At 43.4% G+C, this 19,906-nt stretch overlaps 2 protein-coding genes across 3 annotated transcripts; both read right to left on the minus strand.

Annotated features, from left to right (window-relative positions):
* Positions 1-1,438: 1,438 nt before the first annotated feature.
* On the minus strand, positions 1,439-9,467 carry apeh2 (acylaminoacyl-peptide hydrolase 2). The gene is made up of 21 exons (XM_085394419.1): positions 9,086-9,467; positions 7,779-7,914; positions 7,426-7,501; positions 7,267-7,342; positions 7,005-7,117; positions 6,758-6,892; positions 6,536-6,627; positions 6,312-6,349; positions 6,103-6,224; positions 5,941-6,001; positions 5,620-5,714; positions 5,428-5,479; positions 4,757-4,863; positions 4,491-4,623; positions 4,325-4,408; positions 4,136-4,216; positions 2,902-2,990; positions 2,498-2,691; positions 2,298-2,400; positions 1,869-1,975; positions 1,439-1,754 (listed from the first exon to the last, which is right to left on the minus strand). The coding sequence occupies exons 1-21, from the start codon at positions 9,201-9,203 to the stop codon at positions 1,655-1,657; spliced, it is 2,112 nt and encodes a 703-aa protein (XP_085250545.1). The 5' UTR covers positions 9,204-9,467; the 3' UTR covers positions 1,439-1,654.
* A 480-nt stretch (positions 9,468-9,947) lies between these two features.
* ifrd2 (interferon-related developmental regulator 2) lies at positions 9,948-19,534 on the minus strand. Of its 2 annotated transcripts, XM_085393969.1 has the most exons (13): positions 19,059-19,534; positions 18,419-18,475; positions 14,449-14,565; positions 14,180-14,264; positions 13,920-14,044; positions 13,565-13,722; positions 13,288-13,341; positions 12,989-13,167; positions 12,747-12,855; positions 12,505-12,639; positions 12,235-12,363; positions 11,325-11,417; positions 9,948-11,203 (listed from the first exon to the last, which is right to left on the minus strand). In XM_085393969.1, the coding sequence occupies exons 1-13, from the start codon at positions 19,099-19,101 to the stop codon at positions 11,123-11,125; spliced, it is 1,365 nt and encodes a 454-aa protein (XP_085250095.1). In that variant the 5' UTR covers positions 19,102-19,534; the 3' UTR covers positions 9,948-11,122. The 2 variants fall into 2 exon arrangements, with proteins under 2 accessions (XP_085250095.1, XP_085250096.1); XM_085393970.1 differs by lacking the exon at positions 18,419-18,475.
* Positions 19,535-19,906: the final 372 nt, after the last annotated feature.

Raw genomic sequence — 19,906 nt, forward strand, 5'->3', positions numbered from 1 at the left:
TGAGAGGAACTTCTCCCTTCTATCTGGCTCATTCATTGTCTCGAACACCGGCTCGCTTCTGTCTCACTCCTCGTCTTCATTTGTCACTTCCTCATCAACGCAACCTCCGTCTTTCACTCAGAATTGGTGACCCCACCCAACACCCACGTGGCAGTGACTTCATCAGGCGGCAGCTGCTGCAGTCAAGGCCACAGGAGCAAAGTGTTGGTGGGGAGGCCAATTATCTCCGCCACCGTGTCTGGGACACCAGCGTGAGACCTCTGGAAGACATCGCCCACCTCGGCGTCTCATCTCACCACTTAATCTTTCCAAATGTGCATCTGTGAATTTCATTTGTCAGTACTATCAGCTGTAGGAATGTCCACTTGTGTTGTCTGGGAAATGAAGCGGTGGTACTGTTCAAGGCCGCTATCGACAAGGCCACCAAAGTACTGACAAACTGGCTCTGCTTTCCTCAGCCACTGTTTCAGCACACCTCTTAGCCAAGTGCAAGGTTTGCGAGTGGAAAATTACAGCTTTATATTAAACACTCCGGTGTTTGTGGGGAAGTCATGATTGAAGCACCCCAGAAATAAGGGAAATTCCAGCCTAGTGCAAAATGGATTAAAGACAAGTTAAACAACCATCTTTTTTACCAGATATCTAGGATTTCTTTCCTGCAGAGTTCATCACCATTAAATCTAAACACGTTTCTTTCCCGGAGTTGCTTTATCTCTTTGCCTGTGCTTAAAGGTCAGCATTACAGTAGACTATTTGTTCAGGCAGCCACATGAGGAAGCTGCTTGAGAGTCTCATTTAAAGGCTCCAGCTTAAGTTTCAGGTGGTTTGCAGCTCTGCAGCGGGTCTGTGTGCTTACAAAGACTCAAATGACACTTGGAGTCCTGGTTTGCTTTGATTTTTCAGTTTTTCCACTTTTCATTTATTTCTGTGTTAACTTGAAAGCAGCAGATGTGATTACAACCACCTGTTTGATGGCTACTCATTTAAGTTGGCTAATCTCATGCATCTGAACCGACACATGCATAGCCAGCTGATGTCTATGGCTACAATATGAAGAGACCGCCATCTGCTGGATAGTTCCTTAAATTACATGCCCCATGTGTGCTGGTAGATCTTTGCCCGCCTGGACTGGGAAGTGACCACATAGAGTCACTGGTCCTGAGGTGGGCCGGACCAGTGCATAAAATTACAGAAAAAGTTTTCCAATAAAAAAATATACATTTTTTCTATCTAGTGTAGAAACAGACATTTCTTTCAATAGAAAATGTTGTAAAAAATATGAAAATACAGTTTAAAACGTCACAATCTATACACTCGCCAGTGGGCCGTATTGAACTCTTTACCGGGCCCATTCTGGCCTCTGGGCCTTATGTTTGACACCCCTGGCTTAGATAAAGTGATGTATGATAAAACAAACAAGACATGCACACATGATTGCTGCATTGTAAAAATGTTCTTTATTTCATGCTTTTATTTTTTTTTACTTTACCTAAAAAAGCGTTGTTTAGTTATTAAAAAGTCTGCGATGTTTAAGATTCTCAGCTTTGATCAAAAACCAGATTTCTACCACTTTTCTCAGAGCGTCGAGCTGAAGCAAAAAAAACCAACAAAAACGGCCTCGTGGCTGTGCGTGCGTACGTGTGTGTGTGCGTGGTCAGAGATGCTGGTGCAGCCACAGCGCTGTGTTGAGGAAGCAGTCAACCTGTGTGTCCACTCTGGACAGAGAATGTCCATCTTCAGGAAACCACAGCAACCTGATTTTAAAGAAATAAATGACAGGAATGACTGAGTTGAATATGAGTAAAACCAGTGTGGCAGGGCTCACACTGTCAGATTGTCTTTATGTAGTTTGTTGTGCCCCGTCGTACCTGACAGGTGAACCTCGGCTCTTCAGTGCTTTATAAAGCTCCATCCCCTGGTGTGGAGACACCCTCCTGTCTCTGCCTCCCAGCATCAGCAGCACCGGAGCCTTGATCTGCACATTGTCACACAGCACATTTCTTTACCCACATTTTTGACTCAAAAAACATCACTATAAAAAAGTCCTGTGTTTACAATTGCAACGACTGAACTTTCACAGGGCGGGCTTAGTTTTTAGAGACACAACTGAGAGTATAAGAGCGGTAACATCATCTCTGAGGCACCTTTGTCTCGTCATTGTAGAGTCTGGGATTTAATCAGCATTGTGAGCTCTAGAGGGGTCTAAAGAAGATTTCCTTATTAAAGCAGCTTTGTAGCTATCGCTTCTGGTCGTTTCATTAAGGTTATCACATGGGATTTTTGTGTTTGTGTTTGACCTTGGCGGCATGTGCGATGGGTGACTTCTGTAACATAGCAGCCAGGGCCTCAGCAGTGGGTATCTGGTCGTACGAGTAGTGAAACCCAGCACTGGTGTAACGCCTGGAGATGGGGTGACAGAAAGCATTCATGTATGAAGTGGATTTGATCTGATTCAGCAGAACAAAAGCTCTGATCTGTCGATGCATATCTGCCTCACCAGTCCACTATATCACTGGTTCCCAATAGAGTAGCAGCATTAATGACAGGGTTCCTGGCTGCGCACACTCTGTAGGACTCAGGATACTGACCGAGCAGGTGACAGGCCAGGAAACCGCCGTGAGAACCACCTATTGCAGCCAAGCGATCGGGGTCGAGGTTCGGGTCACGCTCCAGCGCAGTAAGCACAGCCCTCTGGGTGAAAGACAAGGAAGCCAGGACAGATCATTTCCTTACATCTGCAGGGGTGACTGTGTAAGTGATAGAGCTACATGTGCAGATATGGTCAAATATGGGAAAAATAATTATGTTTTTGTAATTCTGACAAACTGCGTCACTGGCAGGATTTGTTGCTGACATCACTCTTTCCTGGATTTGAGAGCAGAAAAAACAAAAAGGACATACCTGCACATCTTTTACATCCTGGCTCCCAATCTGACCGATCAGTGACAAAATGCTGTGCTGGCCGAACCCCGTGGATCCCCTGTAGTTCACTGGGTAGAGACACAAAATTAGAAAGGGAAAAACCACAAAATCAAAACTGAAATGTTAAAGAAATACTAACAATATCAATATTAATAATATTAACCCTGAAAGGCTTGTAGTTGTTGTAGATGGCGACTGATTTGCTTGTTCACCAGAAGATATTAAGTTTCTGTATTTTCTTTCTTTTATTAAAAAAAACCAAGATGACATAATGTATCTGGTAATGGTGGGATGATCGTGTATTTATGTATATATATGTATTTTTTTTTTTAAAAGGTTCATATTTAGAATAAAAAGAATCAGAGACACACTTGGGCCGCGGTTCTCAGCTGACAAAAAAAAGGTGTGTCGACTCCGGGTCAGGGACAGGGTACTGACCCAAGTGGAGGAGTTTAAGTATGTCAGGGTCCTGTTTATGAGTGATGATAGAGTGGAGCAGGACACCGACCGACTGACTGGTGTGAAGACAAAGCTTTGACTTCGCCTATGGTCACGAGCCTCTGGGTAGTGACTGAAATAATGAGATCACAGATACAAGCTGCAAAAATTAACTTCCTTCAAAGGGTTGCTGGGCTCTCACGAGACAGGGTGAGGAGTCACTGAAGAGGGACTCAGAGTAAAGTTGCTGCTCCTCCACATTGAAAGGGAAAGCTGTGGTAGTTCAGGCAACTGATTAGGAGGGCTCCTGGCCCTTGCATAAGAGTGGTATTTCAGGCATGTCCTACAAGAAGGCAGCTCTGGGAAAGACCCAGGACACACTGGAAAGATTATCTCTTGGCTGGCTTTCAAACATCTCAATGTCCCTGAAGGAGGTGGCTGGGGAGAGGGAGGTCTGGGGTTCTATGATTAGACTATTACCCCTGACAGCTGGACTCAGATAAGCAGCAGAAAATGGGTAGCGAATCAGAGCCTTTACTCCATTGTTTCACATGTGTACTTTTTATGGTCTGTTTAATTATTACTATTAACTGAATAAACCAAAAAAGAAACAAATATACCGTTTGCTGTATTTATAACTCTCTGAAGACAACAAGCTAATCCAGTTTTGAATCTTTACCTTAAATTAAATTAAATCCACCTCATTTTCCAAAATGTTAAACTTGTGTGCACGGCATGAGAGCCTGACAAAATCTACGCAGCACATGTATCTCACCCATGAGGACAGCAAAGCCGAGTTTAGCCAGCCCAGCTGTGGTGCTGTTCCACTCTGCAGGGAACTGAGAGTGAGGGCCCCCTAGTGGTGCAAACAGCAATAACAGGAAAACGATTTAATAAATCACTCACACAGTAGACAGAAAAAAGGCAATAACACGGCATAACAAGTAGGGACATGAATACAGACCATGGATGAAGACCACAAGAGGTGTCCTGGTTTCACCAAGGGGACGAGATGGTTTAACCAAGACTGCACCAAAGTCTAAGCCAGCTGTATAAGACAGAGAGGAAGTAAGAGGACAATGGAGCTGAAACTCAAAACACGTCTACTGAAGGAGAAACTGAAAGCTCACGGTAGTTTGCGTTCTCCTCGTCCGATGGAAGAGTCACATCTAGAACTTTCCAGTTGAAGTCAAAGGTCATGAGGGGCTCCTGCAGAGTTTGCCAGGACACGGCCTCACCTGCACGCGGGACAAACCCCACCCTCTGCATGCACGTCCATCCCCGTGGAAACAAGAGGCAGATAAACAGAAACATATTAAATCATTTTAAATAACTGAAAACATTCACACATGAATTGCATGTTTGTGTTCACATGTGGCGTTGTGGTTTGTCCGACCAGAGTGGGAGGGGTGTTCGGGCTGGAGCAGCAGACCACCATCAGGTCTCTCTGGACTGTCAGCAGTTTCCAGCTGCCATAAAGTTGGGAAGAAGAATCCGAGAGGTCTGAAGAGGAGGAAACAAAGACGGAGGTGAAGAGGGTGAAAGAAGAGATGAAGAATAAACACACAGGCTCTTGACAGGGGTGAAACAAACAGAGAGAAAGGTCAACCCTTAGAGAGGTAAGATGTGCTGTTCTTTTTTTTGGTCTTGTCATACCTTTCTGTTCTCCCTTGTCGTCCTGGTGAAGATTAAACAGTGGAGGAGGAGGAGGGGGAGGTTCAGAAAGAGAATCAGAAGGAAGTGGAGGAGGAAGGGGAGATTCATGAGGCAGAGGAGGAACTGGAACCGGAAGAAAAGGAGAAGGCGGAGGTGGAAGAAAAGGGGAAGGAGGAGTCGGAGAAACAGGAGATGATGAATGAGAAACAGAGGGGGAATCGTCTGGAGGAGGGAAAAGAGGAGATGGGAGAGGACAGGAAGCCCAACATGGGAAAGGGGAAGGGGGGAGCAGAGGAGAGAGGGGAGAAGGAGGAGGAGGGAAAAGAAGTGATGGAGATGAGGACAGGAGGGAAAGAGGAGGAGGAGGTGGTGGTGGTGGTGATAGAGGTGGAGGAGAGGACGGACTCTTACTATCAGAGAGGGAGGTGACTATCTGTGATCTTCTGTCAACTAGGAAGAGACCCTGAAAGAGAGAAACGCAAAATGAGCCATGGAGAAGTGTGTGTGTGTGTGTGTGTGTGTCACGAACACAACATGTTATAGACAAAAAAATAGGAGTTGTTTCAGTTATACCAGGTTGTGCCAGAGAAATGTGTTTGTTACCTTCCAGTTCCTGCAGGCGCTGCTGAACATTACTCTCTGGCTGTCTGCAGACCAGCAGCAGGACGGCAGCGCTTCATACATGCCTGCAAACTCACCTGGAACAGAAAGACGTGCAGAGGAGTTCAACTCTCCACCGAGCTCCTCAATCTTTACGAGCAATCACAAGTAACACTTAAGTTCTCTTGATGCATTAATCTCTTACTGTGAGAATTTACAGTTCTTCAAATCTGAATTTTGAAAAACTCATCCATCATAGTTACAAAATTCTAACTGAAACTGACACGAGCCTCTCTTTTGGCACCTTCAGGAACTGTAACGTACCAGCCTGTGGCCTGCTGACAACATCCAGCAGCGTAGATGTCTCCCCGCTTTCCAGATCCAGCTGTGGAGGATGATCCATGAGTCAGTCCGCAGTCAGCCATTAAGAGAAAGAACACACAGACATGCACAAAAACACCACATACATGAGCACACATACAGCACCTGCTGCAGACTGAGGCACTGGTTGTGAGGACCAAACACTGCACCCTGCAGGTAGATCAGCGTGGACCCATCAGGACTTAGCCTGGGATTAGACACTGAAAGGTTTTCCCCCGACAGACGTTCTGGTTTGGAAGACGAGAGGGGCTAGCTGAGCAAAGTGGGGGCACAACTTTAATATATTAACAAACAGACAAAGAGAATGCTCTCACCACAATGTCCACACAGATCAATCTTGAACAAGGCTGACCTGAAAGAGTTTAGACCATCAGAGACATAAAGTGAAGAAGTACATTTTAAATGTATATGTATACAGAAATCGTGTATTTGCTTCAGTCAAACTAGCTACATTTTCTTTTCATAGTGTCTGAAAACATTCACAAGTTTCAGTGTCATTTTGCTGTTTCTGTAAGCGCATTTAAAGCAGCTCTCTAACCTGCGGTTGGAGCAGAACTTCAGTCCGAGTCTGAAGGGTTCGTGGTACCAGCCAATGAAAAACACTGCCTGACTGCCGGGAGCCCACAGAGCCTGGAGATAAAAACACACAAATGTACAGAGAGAGAAAAAAACATCCTCCTGTTAGTTTGTATGAAAGTTACTTACAGAATAAGGTGTTTGAACATTTAAGGTTCAGTGCCGTAAACTTCTGCATCCTCACCTGTCCAGGTGAAACATCAGGCGGAACGCCCTCCAACACGCTGGCCGTGCCGATCTCCAAATCCACCACACAAATTGCCGGCTCGCTCCTATTGGTCAGGGCCTCCCCCCAATCTTCACAGTACAAACTCCTGTCCTGATTGGGCATCGGAACCCACGTCCCCCCCAAAAAACAGAACAAGAGTCCAGCACTCAAACACTCTGCTGTAAGGTTAGCAAAACAGCACGAACATATGTTTGCATCATACCTTTCTCCACGCGTGTCCCCCATCTTGCGTTTCGGCTGATGCGTTCTTGCTTCTCTCCGCTACGTACAGCAGTTTGTTCTCACACGCTGACCACGACAGGCAGCCAAACTGGGCTGAAAATAAACACATGTGAGAATAAGTGTTTGTTTGTTTTAAAAATACAGACGTAAATGGATGCAGAACAATATGGCAGCACGGTGATGAGACCGTGTCCTTGATTCTTATCGGTTTCTGGTGGCGATACGTCAGGATTTCATCTCACCGTCATCATACACTCGGCCATGTTTGTTAAGAGCAGTCAGGTTGAGGCATTTTCTGAGGCCGTGGCAGTTCCATATCTAAACAGACACGACCGTAAACAGCAGCCTGTTAAGATGCGCGAACGCAGACATTACAAAATGAAGCGTCCCGTTTTTCTTACCTCGAGGAGCTGGTGACCGCTTGTCTCTCTGATAACAGCTCTCAGGCCTCGAATGGGAGAGAATCCACTCAACAACCTAAAAAAATAAAAGACAAAGAAAAACTGACTCCAAAATTTGATGCAGACAGAGGGATCCCACTGCTTCTCTACTGCACCTCAACCACACTCAGTGGATTTCCAGCTTTCTGAGACACCCTGTGGTGCACTCGTACATCACAGCAGCAGGCGGACAAGTAAAACCACCTGAGATCAAGTCAGTAGAGATTTTCAGGCACTGTTTTTTGCCAACCAATTAAGATTTTACATTAGAAAATGTGCCATTATTATTACTATTAAATTATGGCCCAACTCACTCTCCGGACACAGACACACACGGTCCTGGTGGAAGAACAGTCCTGATGCTCTTGTGAGTGTTGCTCTCCGAGATCAGCCTGAACTCCTGCAAGTATCGGAGTCTGGAGCATCGGACCAGTTCGCTCTGACTCCACTCTGCACATGGACACAGTGAACATAGAAAAGTTTATTACTTGTCACAGAACAGAGAAAAAGCCATATGTGTCTGCATGACATCCTGGCAAGAAAATGTTAATATAATAAAAGATAGTGTTCCCCCGTCAGATTAAACCAAAATATCTGCTCATTTTCTTCACTTGTTATTTTAATGATCCAGTTAAATTATTATTCATGGTTGCACTATTTTCTCCGATAGCTTTTCTCCCCTGTGAGATGGACGGTGGGGGTTGCTGGCTCTCCTTGCAGAGTTAAAGCTGACTCGAGCGTCGATCCCTCAGCTTCACAATCCCGTTTGAAATGAACCAGTAACGTAGAGGCTGAATGGAATTCCCCCGACACAGACGGGTTTACGCTGCAAAGCCTTTTAAACCCTTAAGACAAGGTCACTGCTCTTGTACTCAAACGGCAGGCTCTCACAAAAAAGCAAACAAAAACGGCCCTCCACATGGAAACATCTTCTGATTGCTTATGCTGAAATGAAAGCAAGTAGTGAGGAGCTCTTTTAATCTTGCTTGTTGATTCCAGTTAACATGAGGAGAGTGTGAGCTGGATTGGACAACTACTGGACTGAGTGTTTAAAAAAATAACTCCCCCCAATCCCCAAAACAACTCCATAAACTGTCACATTAAGGTGCAAATTAACAGCTTCATACAACCATGGCACGACGTCCCAGTAGTTACTCCACTAGATCATCAGACTAAGATATCAGGTCATATCCAAGACCTACTGACCAAGCGATCACGTGGGTATTAATCACCTCATAGTCACTCACTTATGTACTTACTTATGAACAACTGCTGCTGAAAAGGAAGTATTCTTGAATGTAGATGGCTAGGATCAACTTTAAGTGCACACTAAATTTAAAAGGACCCTAAATGGAAAGCACTTCCTACTATGAAGCATATGTACTAATAATAAATCGTGTATTTTACTTAAAGAAGTTTCAGTTGGGTGCATTTTATTCCCCCTTTCTCCCACTCCTCTACATTTTGGGGTCAGTACTGAGCAGGTTTTCAGTTTGTTTTTTCATGAACTATCCATGCAGTGAACATAAATTAGCTGACAGTGGGAAGCCGGGTGGTAATAAATAAATAATGACCATCATCATCATCTGTGCACACATGGGGAGGGAGGGGGAGCGCTCACCTGCTGTCACCGTGTATATCCGGGGCTCCTGGAGCTGCTCTTCTCTCACATGGGCTGAAACAGGCGCAGGCAGGCCGCTCACCTCTCCGTACACCCCGGTGATTTGTCTGGGCTCCATCAGAGCCTGTCGTGGTTCACTCGTAGTTCCTGTCAAGCCTTAAACCCTGAAACTTCAACAGTCGCTGCAGTCCGCTGCACGGTCATACATCGTGCATTAAATGTTAAAACTATATGAAGTCTGAGGCTCACTGCAGCTCGACTCACGAATACCTCCACACAGCTCTGTTAGCGTTTGTATATCGCTTCTTTGGCTGCAGCTCAACATGTCAGAAGAATGATTTTCGCTGCACCAGCGACTCCATGTTGAATTCATGAATGGGCGATACCACTTGGCTCAGGTTGGGGGGGGGGGGGGTAGTTGAGGGAAATGACCACAGAGAGGCAGCAGAGATCCGTTGAAACATTTACAGTCTGAATGAAAGTGCGAAGAATTTTTTAAAACTAAAGTGACCAGGACATACTTTTTAAAAACATTTTTTTAGTGGTTACTCGCTGTCCACGGTGATATATAAATAGGGATTTTGGCAGCGTGAAATCTGTCTCACGATTAATGAGGTGTTTTCTTTCTGAAAACACAGACTAAACTTGGCCAAACTACACTGTACAATTACTATGCTTGGAGCTTGGAAAATTATTCTTAAAGGTAATTAGAGCTTAAATTACAATAATTTCACATATTTTAGGATTTTCATGTAAAGCACCTGTGCTCACACTAACACTTAAATCCGCTAAATATCATGTTTCCGGGCAGAAACTAGACCTCCTTTCTGATGTAACTTTATGAACTTAGGAGAAAACAGAGTGCTTAAATTCTCTTTATTCAAACTTTTGTCAAGAAGCACCGATAAGAGTTTGGTGAGATCATAACTTTTATCCAGGGTGAGGGGTCAAACCTGTTGGCTTTGACCCTTTAGAAACCCAAACTGCTCACTCATCAGCAGCTCTGATTAGTGGTGTGTATGTTATCAGCCAACATTTTATAAACACATATCTCCATAAACCCCAATCTTCACTTTATCTACAGTACATACACATGGATAGATGGTATGAGTCACCAACCTGCAACAAAAATACAAGGGGAAAAAAAAAAAAAAAGAGGCAGCAGATTCATTTTACCATCTTTATCCAATAATTCTGTCTGTAAACAAGTTGTAGTATTTTTTTTAAGTCTTAAAAAACCACACACATTATGTCCCCTTTAATAAATTATTATTAAAATACAATTCTTCACTATAAATGGTTAAAATGAAATACAACTCCAAAAAAAATATGAATACAAACATGACAATATTACCTCTTATTTGATTTTTTTCCCCCCCTTTTTTTCCTTTTTAATTTTCAATTGTCATGATTGAATGAATTTCCAATAAAACACACCCCCCCACAAAACACCACACACATTTTCCTTTAGGTTGCATTGTTTGTAAAGTTAGTTTCTGGTTTGGCAGCTGAAATGTAGCGAGGCAGTGTTTTTCCAGAATACGTCCTTGGCTCTTTTAACATCAGTTCATTATTGGATAGGTTAAGATATTAAATGGGACCATAGGTATCAAAATGTAAAATACCTGCCTCACCGGTCAGATGACAGGAAAACAGATTGAACTGAGTGTGACTCTGTAAGTGAGATTTTACCTTTTCCTCTGTATTTGCACTGAATTGAGTCATTATAATCCCACTGAAAGGAAGTTCTGCTTTGTTTCACAGCTCATGTTCACTGTGGAGAATCAGAAACGCTATGGCAGCAAAGCCGGCGCCTGATTTGAAAGAACATCGGGACCTGTCCTCCGCAAACTGAGAATAAACGCTGGCTGCCTTAAATTTGGAGAATGACACTGCATGTGAAGAGCACAAGTGGCAAAAAAACGAACAAACAAACAAAAATAACCCTGTTTGCTGAGTGTATGCTTGCGAAGAGCTGAAGGCATCACGTTGTATCCATGAAAGGAGTTCCTCGGTTTCTTCATTGTGGCCGTGCTCTTACATGACATCGGCACGTTTGTCCCGGACCTTGTTCCTCTGTTTAGTTCTGGCTTTGAAGGCAGCCGAGTTGAAAAGATGCTGTTTAAGCCAAAAAATAAAAGCAAGGTCGTAATCACACACCGGTCATTTCAAACGCTACATTTTTAAAGAAAATACTCAAAGGCAGAGGTCAGATTGTTTCAGCAGAAGCTGCTGTTACCTTCTCAAACCGTGAGATCTTGTTGCCTTTGACCACAGCGTCCAGGATGAGTGGTGGGCCAAGGCCAAAGATGTCTCTCAGTAGTTGGTTGAACTGCACCAAAACAAAAATTAGACGATAAAACCGATTTTCCTTTGTTGCATTTATGCTATGCAGACTGCGATGCAGGAGGATGGGCAATAAATGTATGTTTTATTCCATAAACAAAGCTATTTTTGGCAGCTCCCTTGCTACAAGGAGTCGTGAGAGCGGGGAGCTCCGCCTGTTTGATTTGGCAGTTTTATGCCGGATGCCCTTCCTGGGATTTGTATCTCTAGCTGGAATCAAACCAGCAACCTTTCACTTGACAAGTCCCACTTATATGCAACTCTCACCTGTACCACAAGTGGAGGGTACATACAAAAGGCATCTTAAAAAATCCAGTTAAAAAAACAAAACAACAAAACATTAAACTTACTAAATTAAGTACCACGTCATGCCTTCTTAAAGGTATAGTATCTCATTCTAGTGGATTTTTTCAGTAGAGGCGTCACTTTAAACATTGGATCATTTAGTTCAGAGTGTTTGTGCATCATTTCATAGCTTATTTGCCCTAAATAAACCTAACAGAGGCAGTGGGATTTGCCCACACAAGCGGCTCGTGTGTAGGTGTGCTCATTGTGTGCCGACTGGCATATCCTCCACACAAAATTACATTTGGTATCCTCGCAGCCTGCTGGCTGAGCAGCCAGTACCAGTCTTCCCACTCAACTTCAGGTTTTTGTTTTCTGCAGTCGGTGCAAGATATGACAGAAGACAAGACTGAAGAGACAGAAAGCACCGAGCAGCGGCAGTAAATGAGGCTGTATGAAAACAAGCCCACTCTGGTGATCAATGATAAAGACGAAGGCATTTTGTTCCGTTTCCTCACCTGCAGATGGTCTCTGACTCCAGACTCGAGGATCTCTTTGAAGGCGTCGTAGATCCTTCTCCTCACCCAGCTGTCAATGTAAACGTTCTCCACTCCAAACCTGATTTTCTCTTCTGTGAAGTCCTCGTTCTGGAGAAAGAAATGAGAAGTGAGAAGCTCAGATGTGGGTAAAGCGATGTTGAAGAAAGCTACTCAGCAACTTAAAACAGAACATCGGGCACCTAAAAACATTTGTCAGTCTTTACACGGCTTCAACATGAGATAACATACCTCTATGTAATGCAGCACCTCTCTGAAGATGGAGCGTTGTTTCCTTCTGTCGTTCTTGGCTCTGTGCTTGTTGCCGTCTGTGGCCAAACTCTTCAGGCATTCACACAGACTTTCACCGTCCTCCACCTCAAACTCCTGCAGACATTCACACGCAAATATGTAGTGCACTAACACAGGAGACGTTTAAACCTATACGCCTGTAAGTGAGTGTACTTGTCTGTTCTTATTGTTCAGGTGTGTACCTCGTCTATCTCTCGCCCCAGCTCCACCAGCAGGGCGATGGTCTCTCCTACTGCGATTCTGTAGTTCACATCGCTGCTCTGAAGACACGCCTGTAGTTTAGGGAGGTGACTACAGCAAGAAAGAGGCATACGATTACCAATTAGCTACACTGCTAGATACTACTGCTGTCGCCTCTCAGTTTAAAACTAAAGTCAGTTGCCAGTCATAACAGAAGATGCCATAAGAAGGTTGTTTTACTCACTGGCTGAGCAGCACAGTCAGTCTAGAAGTGGGACAGATGGTGACCAGCAGTGACCAGGCCTGCAGGGCAGCAGTGTGCAGACCTGCACTTCCAGGTTTTGGTGTGGGCAGAACTCCCTCTCCATTAGGGTACGAAGACATGAACACACTCTCCAGAAGAGCCAATGACTTGATTAAGTCCTGTGAGGAGGTAACATCAATGCATAACAGCATAAGTTATTTAAGTCTTTTTCTTTTACTCTGAAAACGTCCAGCTTATGCTTCTTAGAATTAAACTGATAAGCTACAAAGTGTTCTCACCTCTCCATCTTCAGCAGATGAGACATAGCAGCACATCCCCAGAGTCCTGGCACACTAACGGGGACACAGATGTAACAACGGTCAAACTAACACACAAGCATCTGAGGACAGACAGCGACACTTCATGTGTGATCCTAACACAATCTGGGCTTGGTTAGAATCTAAATCATGCAGATAACATTTAAGCAGAAAATAAAAAACACCCCTCCCCCCTCCGAATAGGCCATCCTAAATCCAGATCTGCATTAACGTTCACAAATTTCATGTGATTACTCACACTCTGGCGAGCTGCTATGCTGGCACTGCTGTCACTCAAGGTGGCCGTGAGAGGCGGGCGAAGCATTTTGAAGCCCTCCTCCGCCTCGTCTCCGCCCCCCAGCTGAATGCAGAGCAGAGCAAAAACCGTGGCCGACGCCGCCTTCTCCTCCCCGCTGCCTGGACACACGAGGAGAAAAAGTTTCATCAGTACCTGCAGTTTTTAAATCATTCTCACGCTTCCGTTCCATTTAAAAAAAAACAAACAAACACAGTTTTCATAAATCTTTTGAATTTCTACAAAGTGGCATCAACAGGTTAACAGAAAGCAAGATTAACTGAAACAATCCAGACCCATTCGTGTTGTTTTGCATTACCTTTTCTGAGGCTCCTTTCCAGGCAGTCACTGATGGTGAGGCGCCTCTCTGTCAGGAAGTCGTACAGCACTCTGGAGGAGAAGGCCTGTCGCAACGACTCAAGAGCAGCTAGACGAGTCTTTGCACTAAGACATGAGGAAGAAAACAACAACAAAAGGTGTTGAAGCCATTTTTTTTGCAGTTAATAATGCCATTGCATGCTCATTTTTCTTTCTTGACACTTCTTGATTGATTTAAAAAATAAAAAAAATGTTTCTCACCTCTTATCAGTCAGGTTGTCTATACACAGTTTGAGTTTGTCTTCCGTTTCTTCCTGGGCAGTTTGCTCATCCACCTGCTCACTTCCTGTGTCAGATCAAACAACACAGAAAACTGATACGACTGCATTAAAAGGCAACTGTTTGAAGTTTTGACTGGAGACTCCGGCCACAGATACACAGATCGTTTAGTGGCAAATCAATTAGGAAATAATGGTCCTAACCCAGACTGAATGCACATGCAGAGGGAATGAATTGTGTAGTGTATTTACCCGTGCCCTCTTCCACCACCGAGGTGCTCTCGCTGGCACTGCTGTAGTGGCTGAGAACGTCCGACGTCAGCTCATCATCGCTGGCTGCCGCCTCTCCCTTTACTCCATTTTTAGCACCTGGAGACGGAAAAGATAAAATAAGAAAAAACAGCAGAGCAAAAGGATTTATATTTGGAAGAAGATGGATGGAAACTGTATACACTGATGCTTTAATGTCTAACATAAGTCCTTTTTTCTTTTTGTTATAAAACACAACAGAAGTTAGCCCAAACCTTTTGATTAGCGCTCCCAATTATTATATGATTAAAGAAGATCTGGATGACACTGAGGCCCTCTTATGTCACTATAAGCAGCTCACTTCCAATCATATGCAAAAAAAACATTACAGTAAAACTGAAACCTGTTCTGCCATTTACCAAGGCAGCAAGACGTGTTGAGTAACCCATCACTTATATTACCTGTTAGCACAACTTCCTCTTAGTGTGAAGCTTACCAAACTAACAGGAAAAAAACAAACCCAAACACATCTGTGATAGTTGAAAAAAGCTGCGTAATTCTTCGACTTTTCCATAAACACCAGAAAGCAGCCAAACTCGCACAAACACCAGAACGGTGTTAGATTCAGTGGAACAAAAAAATTCAATGCTAAATATTTTAGTCTGACTTTAGTGGTCAGAATCGCTTCATTTGTATGCACATGGTATAGCAAAGAAAAAAAATGTTTTCAAGCATTTTTCTTTTATGCTCGGTTTTTTAAGACCACCTTACATCTGCTGCATATTAGGAATCTTTTTTTTTTTTTTTTTTTAAATTAAAAACAAATAAATAACAACAACACACAAACCAAGAGAAAGGAGCCAAAAATGTAATGACATGCTGCAGTGGAATATAAAAAAAATAAATAAACAAAACACAAGGAAAGTGAAAAAGTGCATCACACCAAGCAGCCTCCTATTCTACTAAATGACAAGTAAGCCGAATGTTCCACAGAAAAGTGCTCCATTAGGATAACATGATACTATGAAGTCTCTAACCACAGCAAACACCAGATAACTCAAGGATTTTCCGTTAGGTAATGCTCCGTCATCTTTTATTTGTTTATTAGCGCCAGATGTTCTGTTTCCACACAGCTCTGCCGTGTGTGTATGAGAAGGGCTAAGAGTGAGGCATGCCGAGCTAAGCTAACACTCCTGCTGGCTCAGGACTTTCTACTGTTGTTGGGATTACTGAAGACCAGTGTGGTTTTCATTTATTCGTTCATTCAGTGTGTGGGATCCAGAACGGTCAGACTGTGTGTGCGCGAGTATGCGTGTGTTTAGGTGTTCGTGTCGAGGTCAAACAGGACAGCTGGGGTAGCCCAAAGGTCACCGGTGTTGGAGCAATTCGAAATAGGAAAATCACTCCATTCTGTTCAATACCAAACACAAAAGCACAGCAAATACACAAACTTTGTTGACACATTTTGCAATATCTTGTAGTTATTTCCACCTGTTTTCCCAGATAAAAAGAAATGAAAAGAAACTAGGACCATGTTTGACCTCAGAGTAAAGAGTGTAAACTAGGCTAAAGTTCAGCCATTTGACTGGAGTGGACTCAGTTGTTGAGCCACTGTTGTCAGATCTTAAGTTTTACCTTTCCTTTACAGAGTTTCTTACCTGTATTCACAAGCCAAGCACTGCTTAATTCCTTTGTCATCATTGCTGATTAATTCCTATCCATCATTTAAAGGCTCTGGAAACAGTACGAGCAACAACTGTTACACCTAATATTTGAGCGTAGCAGGTATTATTGCCACTACACCAAATGTCTCTACCAAGAATCGGTTCATGATTCCTAGCAACAACTGCTCTCTACTTAATAGTTAATAATCATATAACTCTTTTCTTTTAAATAATTGTGAAACAACACATGAGGAAATACAGGAAAAAATGTAAATTCAGAAAAAAAGACGATCGAAACAGCGTTCCTTGAAGTGCGCTTTCCTTATGTGATGTTCTGATTACTCTGACAGAATGGCCCGAGGCAAACATACTGTTGGTAGCTGAGATAACACACTCTGTGGGCCAATATCAGTCGGCAGTTTCCCAGTCACCATCCTTGAACTGCTGGTCACTTCACTGGTTACACAGAGCTCCACACCTTCCTACGCAGGCCTGCCCACACACAGCTCAGTTAGTGAAGTGTGAGCTCCCCGCCAGGACTCACGTGTCCTCTCCACATTGCCACTTTATGCTTATGTAGCAGTCACTCACACGGCTCCAGCAGTTGGTCGGCCACTTGGAAATAAGGCTCTGCTGACAGATTCGAGCCGAGGAGGTGGGAGCTTTTTAAAAAGCCCACATGCTATAGATGGAGGACATAGGACTCCAACGGCTAAATTAACCTGCATTCTCCTTGCAGGCACTTTGCTAAACATCTGAATGGATCACTACCCCTACAGTTGGAGAAGTCAAGCAGCACAGCTAATATTCAGACATCTATTTTTCTCACCGTCAGCGCTTGTTCTAAAACTGCAAGGCCTATTTGAAGTCATCCAGAAACAGACCCTGAAGGAAAACTAAATTCTTCAACTTAAAATACCACACCACGCGGAGTGTTGCAGGAAACCGATGCATAAATCTGCATCGATAACAAAAACTACTGTTTTTAGAGTTTAAATAGTCTGTTTCTACTGGAATATGTAGAAGTATTCTCTACTGGTACTGCTGGTTGTCAGTGCTGTCTCCATTCACAATCATTTATTGCTTGAGAGGTTAAAGATAGCTTTAAAAGGTTGTCTTTGTATCTCTCTCACATAGGACTTTGTCAGTCATTTCTCACAATTATCCATCATCAACTGAATAATATGAGGTGTTCCACAAGGTTGTATCCTGGGCCCCATCCTGTTAGCACTGTACTTGCCTTTTCCCTGGCAAATAAGTCATTTTAATGATATTTATATCTGCATATTGTCAGCTTCGCACTATTTTTAAGTCGATTATTTAAAACGCTGTACTACTGAATTATCTGAATAAAGCTAAATACTGACAATACACGTGATTCTTGTTTCTGCCCCTGTTGGCCTCTTCCCAAAGATAATGAAATGCTTTGGTTCTCCTTCTTCTTTTCTTAAGCCTATCCTCTGTAATCTGGGATTCTTCCTTTAGCCACACTTACACTTTGGACCAGCATGTAAAATACTTGGTTTCCCCATGTTTCTACCAGCTGGGGATTATTGCTGAACTGTGGCTCATAACTTTAAATCCTGTTATCCTGCATAAATTAAACAACTTCAAAAATTTACACTGAAATTCTCCCCGTCCATCCATCCCGTACATTAAAGTTTGCAGAAAGCTTTGGGTTTCAAAGGAAGCTCAAACATTAACATGATTATATTATGTGTTAATAAGGAACATGTGACAGTAAGTTAGGGATTGCCACATAGAGCAATGTGTCACCAGTGACTTTAACTCAGCGTCCAGAATGTCACGCTGACCTGACATTGCTTACACATGACATAGTCGCACAGGAAGCAACAAATAATTGTTTATGGTATTAGTGCAGGTAAGAAGAGGAAAAATTCCAGTTCAAGATCAGAGTAGATGGTGATAAAACAAGAAAAGTTTTTTTAAAATAAATAAACCAAACACCTGTAAGTGCAGCAGGACGGGTGGATGAAAAGGTCCAAAGTCATTAGATGACATTCATACTTCTGTAATGTCTATCTTTTAATCTTGCCTTAAAGCCAGGACAAGTGCATGGTGTTCACGTGAGACGTGCACACAAAGAATGAGAACATTCAGATATAACTGCTACATCTTATTAAAGTGAACAGCCAAGGCACGCAGAAGGAAGAGTGCAGCTGGAATAGACGACAACGACATGGTCGTTTGATTTGCTGCATGCACTATCATGAGGTTCAAGAGCTTCTGGACAAGGTTAGAACCACATGTAGAAGCTGGGGTCGGGAGTCAAGAATCAGAGGAGTTACCTTTGAGTGACGCCTTTGTCGACAGCTGCAGCTGAAGAACCTCCTGACGGAGAGAGCCTGGACATGATGGAATGAACGGATGGTTGAAATAGATTGTATATTTGGAGCAAGAGCAGTGGACAGGTTCATGAACGGAGGGGAAGGTGAATGTAATGCAAGAATGGCCATGATGGAGAAGAAAACATGAAAAACGGGCATTCACTTCTGTATTGCAACCTTTTTTTGCATTTATTGATGCATTCATATGTAAATGAGCTTAAATAATAATTCTCAATGCAGAAGTCTGCAGCTATTAAAAAAATGCATCAAGCTTTCCTGGACCGCTCCTCGCGCTTATTAGAGTGTCAAACTGACTTTAGCATTAACGCCAAGAAAATGCAGACTGCACTGCTAAGCTGTAGCACTGATTATACCCACATGGATGTGCACGACAGGGTCCAAAACAACTCGCATGCTAAAGTTAGGAAGCAACAGGCTGCCCGTCTGTTAGCGTCTATTCCATATGGCAAAAATACCCCTGCTTCAAACTGCTAGTCTTTCTTCCAAGTGTACTGCTAGATCTGTTCAAACCGTATTCAGACTTCTATTCCCTTATATTCCTGCTTGAGCTCGAGTTAGCATGGCTGCTATTGCTACTTACCCGGCTTACCGGAGCCACGTTTCCCCGTCTTATTCCGCGGCATTTCGAGCAGCTTTGATCCTCCGTTTCACAACAAAGCTAGCTGAGGTTAGCTAGCTCAAGGATTTGAACGACGGGCGTGAAAACAGCAGGAACTGCAGCCTGTTCGTATTTACAAGGGTTAGGGGGGTTGTTGATGGTTTTTAAGCCACTTGCTTTCGTGTTATCGCTGGCTAGCCTCCGTTACGATCACCAACCAACACCACGTTCCGTAACTTTTCGCTTTCTTCAGCCTATGAATAAAGAGTTGTCTGTTGGCGGAAAAGTGGCTGTCTTTAGCAGCTGCCCCGGTGTATTATCTATGATTTTCCCCGGGTAATCTATATCTAATATTAGGGTGAGATGGTAAGTATTTTTCAAAGCGTTTGGGACGGAGTTTTGAGCACGCTGTAGTCGCCAAGTCCACCATCTTCCCCTCAGTAGCTACTGATAAAACCGGCAGCCGGGGTTGCCAGGTTTGTTCAGTTAAAGTCCCTCCTTTCCGGTTACGTGTAAAGCCAACGTCACACGTCGTAAATGAAGTTCCTTTGTGGACTTGATATGATTAAATAAATTGAGTCATGCATTTGTTTTGAACTGAAGTTGGAATTTCTGGGGTTTTCATACCAAACGGCTCGCCTTTAATCGTGTTTTATTGATTCAAAGGTGTGAGCCATGAGTCGAATTTGGGGAAAACACATTTACATCCCTCCAGACTCATGCTTGGAGATGAACATTTTACCAATGTAATCTTGAATTTAAATCTTTTACTGTATCTGATTTGGGTATTATTCACAACACAGTATCGAGACCTGACATTTGGAGATGGT

This window comes from Rhamphochromis longiceps, linkage group LG20 (assembly GCF_057381845.1).
Source record: "Rhamphochromis longiceps isolate RC_006_pf linkage group LG20, R_longiceps_female_GT1.1, whole genome shotgun sequence".
Taxonomy (NCBI): Eukaryota; Metazoa; Chordata; class Actinopteri; order Cichliformes; family Cichlidae; genus Rhamphochromis; species Rhamphochromis longiceps.

Bases quoted from the DNA above. Each gene is read 5' to 3' on its own strand.
- ifrd2 (XM_085393969.1), bottom strand. From the start codon at position 19,101: ATGCCGCGGAATAAGACGGGGAAACGTGGCTCCGGTAAGCCGG. The intron at 14,265-14,448 runs GTAAATACACTA...GATCTGACACAG, and splicing joins GGTGGTGGAAGAGGGCACGG to GAAGTGAGCAGGTGGATGAG. The intron at 12,364-12,504 runs GTATGTTATCTC...TTCTTTCTCCAG, and splicing joins AGGTGCTGCATTACATAGAG to AACGAGGACTTCACAGAAGA.
- apeh2 (XM_085394419.1), bottom strand. From the start codon at position 9,203: ATGGAGCCCAGACAAATCACCGGGGTGTACGGAGAGGTGAGCGGCCTG. The intron at 7,502-7,778 runs GTGAGTTGGGCC...TTATTTTTTTAG, and splicing joins TGTGTGTCTGTGTCCGGAGA to GTTGTTGAGTGGATTCTCTC. The intron at 4,217-4,324 runs GTCTGTATTCAT...TTGCACCACTAG, and splicing joins TCTTGTGGTCTTCATCCATG to GGGGCCCTCACTCTCAGTTC.